Below are 9,275 nucleotides of genomic sequence, written 5' to 3'. Positions count from 1 at the left end.
CTGAGCGAAAACCGTGAGCAGCCCCGGCCAGTTGGGTTCCGCGGCTAGAGCGTTGGCCTGCAGACTGAAGGGTCCTCGTTCAGTTCTGGTCGAGGGCACGTACCTTGGTTGCAGGCTCTGCCCTGGCCCTGGTCGGGGTGTCTCTCTCACATCGATGTTTCTCTCTGTCTCTCCCTCTCCCTTCGACTCTCTAAAAATCAACGGAAAAATATCCTCTGGCGAGGGGTAAAGAAACAAACAAACAAAAACAATAGAGAACCGTGAAGCAGTGTAATAGTAGCGCCCATAGAGACAAGTGACCGTTGTCACTTTCCTAAGCAGTCGCGAGGCACCGGGCTCCGGGGAAGGCGCCTTATGCATCGTTCCTTCCAATCCTGACAACAGCCCTGGGAGATCAGCACCGCTATTCCCAGCTCACAGATGAGCAAACTGAGGCTGAACTGAGCACAGCCAAGGCTACAGGCTGGGCTTATCCCCAGCAAGCCATACGGGAGGGCTCCTCTGTCAGCAGGCAGAGCGGGGAGCCGGGGGCCTGGGGCTGTGGCGGGAGGAGGTCTGGGTACCCCACCAGGAGCGTCCCCGCCCTCCCTCCGGGCGATGATTCCAGGTCAGGGCGCCCTGGGAGCGGCAGGCCAGCCTCCAGCTCCCTGTCTCCTTAGCTGCCCGGGGCCTGCTGTCCCCTCCGCGGGTGGTCTGGTCTGGAGATGGCCCCCGGGCCCTGGCGCTGGCCCCCGGAGGGAAGGGCCTCGCGCCAACGGGAACAACAGGTGAGCCTCTGAACAGCCCCTCTGTGCCTCGGCGGGTGTCTGCCCGGCTGAGCCGGCTTCCAGAACCTTCTGTCTCTGCAGGTGCCTTGGGCACTTGGCCTCCACGCTTGGGTGACCCCAATTTTACCACCTTCCAGGACCCCGTCATTCATCATCCCGTCCTCCCTGAAAGCCAGGCCCCTCCATTCCGCTTGTTCTCTGTCCTCCCGGGCTTCCTGCCGCATTCTGCCGGGTCAATGGGGAAGGGACGCAACCGGATGGCCGCCCCGGCGGGGAAGTGACTTCAGAGCCACCTTTGTTCCCCGCGTCCCTTTGAGCGCCGGCCCGTCTGTGAAAGGGCTGGTGTGGGCCCTCCGGAGCCTCCGCCAGAGCCGCCGCGTCCTTTCAGGCCGCCCGGGACTCCAGGGGAAACTGCCAAATGCTGGCAGCAGAAGCGGCCGTGACACGGACATTGTGTTATAAATTAGCCACAGCCTTCCAAGCAAATTGTGCCCTTTCTCTCGGCAGTGGCGGCCCTCGGAGCACTTGGCTCCCGCGACAGCTGCGGGGAGGAGGGGAGAGCTCTGTCCCGCCAACGCTCCGGGCGCGCAGTGTGTGCTAATACACGTCTTTTTGTTTCGTGTTTCTGTTGATCCTCACCCAACGGGATTTTTTCCATTGAGGGAGAGTGGAAGGCGGGGGGGGGAGAGAAGCATCAATGTGAGAGGGACACATCGACTGGTTGCCCCCTGCGTGTGCCCTGACCAGGGCCAGGGATCAAACCCGAAATCCAGGTCCGTGCCCTTGACCGGGAATTGGAGCGTGGGCAGATGCTCTAACCACTGAGCCGCCAGCCAGGGCCTAATATGTGTCCCTTAATTCACGGTTGTTCTGCTCACAGGTACTGAGAGGGTCCCTAAAACCCTGCCCACGTGCTCTCACGGTCTGGTGTGACAGGAACCATCTCCGATCGTCTTTAAAACAAGGATGGGCTCTTCCCTCTTCCTGCCGCTTTCACGGCGAGTAATAGAAACTTCTCTCCAGGAAGAGTCCTTTCAGATGCGCAGGGAGAGGTGTGACGATCATCGCTATCGGACTCTGAGACACGTACAGCTTCAGTGCTGGGTTCTCTCAGAAGCAACAGAAATTCCCGTTTCTGTGAGGCCACCCTGAGCCGGAGCTGCATCACCATCGCCCAATCGAGCTTTTATTATGATTATGTTTTAAATCTGAAGAATTCTCACCTAATTTCTTTCCCCAATACACATGAAAACAAGCCACAGGACAAATCTGGATTTAAAAACAATCTTACGTAGTAAACTTTATTAAAACAAGGTCCAAATGGCATTTATTTATAATAAAATAGAATAAAAAACCTCCCTATAATATTTTAAAAACATGCCTCACCCGGCTGGTGTGGCTCAGTGGTTGAGTGTCGACCTATGAACCAGGAGGTCAGGGTTCGATTCCTGGTCAGGGCACAGGCCCGGGTTGCGGGCTTATCCCCAGAGGAGGGCGTGCAGGAGGCCGCTGGCCAATGATGGTCTCTCATCACTGATGTTTCTCTCTCCCTCTCCCTTCCTCTCTGATATCAATAAAAATATTTTTTTAAAAGAGTTTCAAGCTTCTTGACCCGAAGTAGGGGTGGGGCGGGGGGCCCTCTAGTTTCTACAGGAGAACAAGGAAGCACGAGACATTCCTCCCGGAGTGAAAGGATACACTACCGCACACCCGCACCCGCACACGCACACACACACATTCACACACATTTTTGCACACACACGCATTCACACGTACGCACACACACACACGCACATTCACACACACTCACACACGCATTCACATATGTACGCATGCACACATTCACAATGCATTCACACACATTCATGCACACGCACACACATTCACACCCGCACACATGCACACACATATTCACACACACTCACATTCACACAAATTCACACACATGCATGCACACACAGTCACACACATTTTCACACACGCGTGCACACGCATTCACACATACAAGCACACATCCACACACACATTCACACATACACACACTCACACACATTCACACACATTTTTGCACACACGCACACACGCATTCACACACGCACGTGCGCGCACACACGAGCCCCTTCAGGCAGAGACAAGGCATGAGACACAAGTTGTTCCCAGTGCGCCCCGCCTGTGAGCGCCGGCCGCTGCCTCCCCCCGACTCAGCCCACGGGGCCTGCCAGGGGCCGTGATGACCCGCAGGCTGTGCCAGCGCCACCTGTGACGCCGCCAGAGCTCCAGGCCACCCAAGTCACCAGCTCCCACGAGCACCAGGGCCTGGGTGGCGCCCGCAGCCACTTCTGGGCGCCTCAGCCAGAGAGTCCCAGTGACCTGTCCTTGGCCGGGACGGGAGGCGCCCTCCTTCCCCGAGCGGGACTGCAGTGAGGTCAGGGCTAATGGCACCCTCAGGGACACCAGCAGGAGGGAGTGGGGGAGGAGCAGCACCCGGGTGTGGATGGGTCCTGGCTGCGTTTGGCCGCTCTGTCTGGGTTCAGCTTCTATCCTCTCACCCCCTCCTCTCCTGGGGCAGGTGGGGCCCAGACAGGGGAGGAAGCTGGGGCCCCCCCCACCTGGCACCTCAGTTAGGGACAGAGGGGCCCTCAGAGTGAGGGTGGGTGTTGCCAGGAGCCTCACCTGGGGTCCTGGGTGTGGACTCCAGACATGGCTGGGACCGTCCGCCGTCACTCCCGGCTGGGTGAGGGCTGGCCTCTCCCAGACACCCTTCCCCTGTCCCCACTCCCTCCCGCCACGGCCCCTCAGCTTCCTGGGAGCTGGACCGGCTGCAGGGAGTCCCGCCTGAGGCAGGTGGTCAGCCCTGGGGGTCCCGGGAGCTCAGCTCCACCCGGGGGCGGGGGGGGGGGGGGGTCCAACATGCCCAAGCGCAGGCTCCCAGGAGAACCGAGGCCTAGAAAACGCCTGGGAAGCAGACGCTTTAACCAACGCGAAATAGTGAGGAGGCTTCCTCCGCCTCCTTGAAGCCTGAGGGCTGCTCCCTGGTCTTCTCCTCCTCCTTCCTCTCGCCCTGCGGGTCTCCCAACACCTCGTCAAGTCAGGGCCCCGAGGGTGGGGGCCAGGCCCTAACAGCGTCCTCCCCTCCCTGGGAAACGACAGGAAACTCCTGGATTAAAGCAGTGGGGGCCTGGCCGGGTGGCTCAGTGGTGAGGCGTCAGCCTCGGAACCAGGAGGTCAGGGTTGGATTCCCGGTTGCGGGCTCGGTCCCCAGTGTGGGGCCTGCAGGAGACGGCCGATCAATGACTCTCTCTCATCATTGAAGTTTCTCTCTCCTCCCTTCCTCTCTGAAATCAATAAAAATATATTTTAAAAATAAAGAAAGTGCTGTAGGGAGCTGGTGCATACCAAGGGATGGGCTGTGAGCTCCTGGGGTTCGGCCCCCCTCAGGCCCGGGACACACTGGCTTTGGAGGAGACGCTGGGCCTGGGGGGGGGGGGGGGGGCGGGAGACAGCGGCCCTGCCCACAGGCGTGTGGAGATGATCTGGCTACACAGCCCAGGCTGTGGGGACGTGCTGTCCATGGTTTGCCAGGTGCGAGGAGAGGAGGAGGAGGAGGAGAAAGCGCCGAGGCTGGGAGAAGGGACTGTGGCAGCCGGGCCTGTGGGAGGGATGTGCTGGCAGGGCAGCAGGCTGGGAGCATCCTGTAGTGAGTGAGCCAGGGGGCAAAGGTCGTGGGAGGACAGGAGAGGCACACTGGCCTGGACTGAGCACAGCCAGTGGCTCCTGGAGCTGAGCTCGGTCCCTGGGGGGGTGGACGGCATCCCTCACCCGATAGCAGAGAGGACCACGCGGAGCCGCTCAGGGTCTTCCCGCCACACTGGCCCCGGTGCATAGGGCTCTCTGCGGCCATGAACCGTGTCCGCATGTGCCCTCCGACCGGTGCCGGGAGCCACCGCATCTACCGAGCACCCGGAGCAAGGTGAGGGCAGCAGGGAGCGAAGGCTAACTCCATTTTATTGCAATTGATTCAATTCATTTTTAAAAATATATATATTTTTTATTGATTTCAGAGAGGAAGGGACAGGGAGAGGGAGATAGAAACATCAATGATGAGAGAGAATCATGAATCGGCTGCCTTCTGCACACCCCACACTGGGGCTCCGGCCTGTAACCTGGGCCTGTGCCCTGACCGGGAGTCCAATGGTGACCTCCTGGTTCATAAGTTGATGCTCAACTGCTGAGCCACACCAGCCGGGCACAATTGATTACATTTCAATAGCCACGGGGGCTAGTCCCTATCCTATAGGATGGCAGGGGTTTAGATACCAAAGGCCACCCGCCCCGGGCCATTTTGCCATGAGATGGTGACACGGTGTAGTAGTGTGCCCTAGTGTTGGGGTAGAAAACTTCCATAATGCTATTGTAATGCTATTGTATTTGGGGAAGAGAAAGGTGTGTGATGTATGTGTGAGTGCGTGTGTGTGTGAGTGTGAGTGTGTATGTGAGTGTGTGTGTGTGAGTGTGTGTGAGTGTGTATGTGAGTGTGTGTGAGTGTGGGTTGAGTGTGTGTGAGTGTGTGAGAGTGGGTATGAGTGTGTGTGTGAGTGTGTATGTGTGAGTGTGTGTGTGTGTGTGAGTGTGTGTGTGTGTGTGTGGGTTGAGTGTGTGAGTGAGTGTGTATGTGAGTGTGTGTGAGTGTGGGTTGAGTGTGTGTGAGTGTGTGTGAGGGTATGAGTGTGTGTGTGAGTGTGTGTGTGAGAGTGTGTGTGAGTGAGTGTGAGTGTGTGTGTGAGTGTGTGGGTGTGAGTGTGTATGTGAGTGTGGGTGAGTGTGTGTGGGTGAGTGTGTGTGTATGTGTGTGTGAGTGTGTGTATGTGAGTGTGTGTGAGTGTGGGTTGAGTGTGTGTGAGTGTGTGTATGTGAGTGTGTGTGAATGGGTGTGTATGTGAGTGGGTATGAGTGTGTGTGTTTTTTCCTGACGGGAGGCCAATCTGTGTGTGAGTTTTCCTTAAGCGGGAGCCAGTCACTGATGAGATGAACACCCTCCCTTTGGGGAGGAGAGAAACCCGCACCCCCAGAGTGCCTTGGCCCTGAGGCCTTTGCGTGGAGGGCAGTCACCAGCGGATGCTACTGGTCCTGGACCCAGACATTTTGTTCTCAAAACCAGGCGGGAATTAAACTCAGCTAATTTTTGGAACCTGGCGGGCAATCCGGTGGTATTTAAAAAGCATGTTATACCGTGTTCATGGCCAAAAGGCGGAAGCAGCCCGCGTGTCCTCCGTGCACCCTGGACAGACTAAGGGCGCAGCGTGGATGGGCCCTGAGGGCGTCGCCCCAGTGCAGGAAGCCGCCCTCCCGCAGCACTGTGGTTCCACTACACGGGCACCCGGTGGCCAAATCCCCGGAGGGAAGGATGGGGGGTGCCAGGAGCGGGGGAGGGAAGGGGGGGTAATGGCCGTTTAATGAGTTTGGTTCCGGCTTTGCGAGATGAAAGGGGCCTGAGGGCGGGATGCACAAGCGTGCGGATTACCAACACCCGAGCTACACTTACCGATGGCAAGACGGTTGTTTCCGGCGTGTGGACCTGACGGTTTAGATAAATGCATGTGTACAGCTCACCGGGAGTCCGGGCAGGAGGAGCGGGCGGCGGGCACCGGAGTCTTAGCCCCACCGATGCGAGAGCCACCTCACTTCACCCCAAACCTGCCTCCTGTGCCCCCCTGCGGCCGGTCCGGTGACCCGGCTCCCCATCCCCGCTCCCCGGTGCCAGCCACGCCCCCGCGCCCGGGTGACCAATGAGCGCGCGCCTGCGCCCGGCCTCGCGCGGCGATTGGCTGCGCCCAGCGGCGGCGGCGGCGCCGGCTCCCCGGCCGGGTTTAAGGGGTCCGCGCGGGCGCTGCCCCGCCGTCGGCTCCCCGCGCGCAGGTCCGCGGGGCGGGGCAGCAGCCCAAGCGCCACCCCGGGGCGTTCCGGAAGGGCGCCCCGACCGCCCCCCGATGTACTATGCGGTCTCCCAGGCGCGCGTGAACGCGGCCCCCGCGACCATGCTGCGGCCACAGCGGCCGGGAGACGTGCAGCTCGGGGCCTCCCTGTACGAACTGGTGGGCTTCCGGCCGCATCCCTCCTCCTCCTCTTCCTCCTCCTCCTCCTCGACCTCCTCCTCCACGACGGCCCCCCTCCTCCCCCAGGCCGCGCGCGAGAAGGCCGAGGTGCCCGCCGACCCGCCGGGCTCGGGAGCGGGGCCGGGCGCGCGCGCGGACGGCGGCCCCCGCGCGGACCCCAAAGAGGAGCAGCAACAGCAGCTGCGGCGCAAGATCAACAGCCGCGAGCGGAAGCGCATGCAGGACCTGAACCTGGCCATGGACGCGCTGCGCGAGGTCATCCTGCCCTACTCGGCGGCGCACTGCCAGGGCGCGCCGGGCCGCAAGCTCTCCAAGATCGCCACGCTGCTGCTCGCGCGCAACTACATCCTGCTGCTGGGCAGCTCGCTGCAGGAGCTGCGCCGCGCGCTGGGCGAGGGCGCCGGGCCCGCCGCGCCGCGCCTGCTGCTGGCCGGCCTGCCCCTGCTCGCCGCGCCCGGCCCGGTGCTGCTGGCGCCCGGCGCCCTGGGGCCGCCCGACGCGCTGCGCCCCGCCAAGTACCTGTCGCTGGCGCTCGAGGAGCCGCCGTGCGGCCAGTTCGCGCTCCCGGGCGGCGGCGGCGGCGGCGGCGCGGGCGGCCCCGGCCTCTGCCCCTGCGCCGTCTGCAAGTTCCCGCACCTGGTCCCGACCGGCCTGGGCCTGGCCGCCGTGCCGGCGCCGTTCTCCAAGTGAGCGCTCGCCCTCCCGGCTCCCGCGCGCCCCCGCGCCTGGCGCCCTGCACCGCGGGGCCCATCCGGGAGCCCCTGGAGGACCTCCGGGCCCAGAGGAGGGGACTCCGGGCGCCCCGACCCCGCGGAAGAGCAAGTGACCCGAGCGGCTGTTGGGCGAAGCGCGGGCGCCGCGGAGGCTCCGTGTGGGCTCGGCCGCTTGGGCGCAGCGCGCTCCCTCCTCGCCCGCGGCCCCGGAGCTGCTCCTGCTCGTTGGCGGCTGGGAGGGCCGCGCTCGCCCGGTGCAGCGGGAGGCCGGCTCCCGGCGCCGCCGCGCAGAGGCCACACCTGCGGGGCCCGCGGGCTGCGCTCCGGGCGGGGAGGGGTTCTGCACCTGCCCCCCCACCCCCGCCAGAGGTGAAGGCGCCCTGTGCCCGCCAGCCAGGCCCTGTCGGAGGAGGCTGCCGGCCTCGGGAGGCGGAAAAGACCGGCAGTCGGTGCAGAGACCAGGCGAGCGGACGACGAACCCTCCCAGCCCTCGGACGGTGGGCCTCGCGGTGCGCGGGAGGCGGCGATGGCAGCTCCAGGGTCGCGGGGTGCGGGTTTGGGAAGAGGGTCCGCTTGCGACCCGGCGGTTGGATCCGTTTTTGAGGTCACACCGCTGGGTGCTGCGCTGCGGGTGGTTCGCTCGAGGTCCCGAAGCCTAGAAGGACCGGGGAGGGCGGGGGGCTGGGACGTCTGTCGTGGCCCTGCCCGGAGGTAGGCAGCCAGCGCCCAGCGGCTTCAAAACAAAGCCCGCCTCCCGCCGCGCCGGCTCCGAAACCCCAGCACTTCCAGCTCATCCACTCCTCTCCCCCCAAGCGGCGAGGGGGCTGCGCCCCGAACCGGTGCTCATCGGTCCACCCCGGTGGCCACAGGGGATGGCGCTCCGCCTTTGGGCCTTCCGGTCGCTTTGCCTCGGAAGCTACACGGTGACCCGGCTCCATGGTTACAGCGTCGGCACCTTCTCCGCCCGCGAGGATCGCACCGGGTCCTGCTCGCTTTGACCCCTCATTGAAGGTGTTTGTGGTTGGAGCAGCCGCAGGTCACTGGCATTTCTTTTCTCTCTAACTGTCTCCTTGCGCTGTGAGAACCCACACAATAAAGCTTGAAAGGCCTGAGTTGTTGGTTGCTCGTCTGTTTTGTTTGTTAATAAAAGTGCCGGGTGCCCTGGTGGGCGCAGACCTGGGGGAGTCAATAGTTAAGTGACTGGGTCTGGGCTGAGACCAGGGGCAGGTGAGAAGGGTAGGGAGCGAGAGAGGGAGGGAGGGAGGAGGGAGGGGAGGAAAGGTGGGAGGGAGGGAGGACAGGTGAGAGGGGTGGGGAAGGATAGAGGGAGGGAAGGAAGGAAGGAGGGAGGGAAGGAGGGGGGCAGTTCTTGGGAGGCTCTGAGCCACGCTTGGCCCCTGGCTCTTTTTTTACTACAACTTCCTCTTCTGGAAAAATGGGTTAAATAAAACATTTATGATCAAATGCACAATCTCCCCTCTTTCTCAGAAATGCGCCTTTCCTCTTTTCCCGGGTGGAAGCTGAAACATGAGCACCAGCTGTGAGCTGCCTCCTCCCCCACCCCCACCCCCACCCCCACCCCCCACCCCCCTGTCCTTCAGGTCAGGGAGGACTTCTCTCCTAGGAAACCCTGGCCTGGGACCCACCCTGTGCCAGCAGGTGGAGAAGGCCCGGGCTGGGTG

At 62.4% G+C, this 9,275-nt stretch overlaps 1 protein-coding gene across 1 annotated transcript; it reads left to right on the top strand.

The window, feature by feature from the left end:
* The first annotated feature begins 6,686 nt into the window (after positions 1 to 6,686).
* On the top strand, positions 6,687 to 8,705 carry OLIG1 (oligodendrocyte transcription factor 1). Its single transcript, XM_070403687.1, has one exon. It carries the CDS (start codon positions 6,755 to 6,757, stop codon positions 7,568 to 7,570), a length of 816 nt encoding a protein of 271 aa, XP_070259788.1. The 5' UTR covers positions 6,687 to 6,754; the 3' UTR covers positions 7,571 to 8,705.
* Positions 8,706 to 9,275: the final 570 nt, after the last annotated feature.

Source organism: Myotis yumanensis, unplaced genomic scaffold (assembly GCF_028538775.1).
Source record: "Myotis yumanensis isolate MYYU_CA2020_CCGP unplaced genomic scaffold, mMyoYum1.0.hap1 SCAF_2, whole genome shotgun sequence".
Classification (NCBI taxonomy): Eukaryota; Metazoa; Chordata; class Mammalia; order Chiroptera; family Vespertilionidae; genus Myotis; species Myotis yumanensis.
This window is presented reverse-complemented; position numbering and strand designations above follow the sequence as displayed.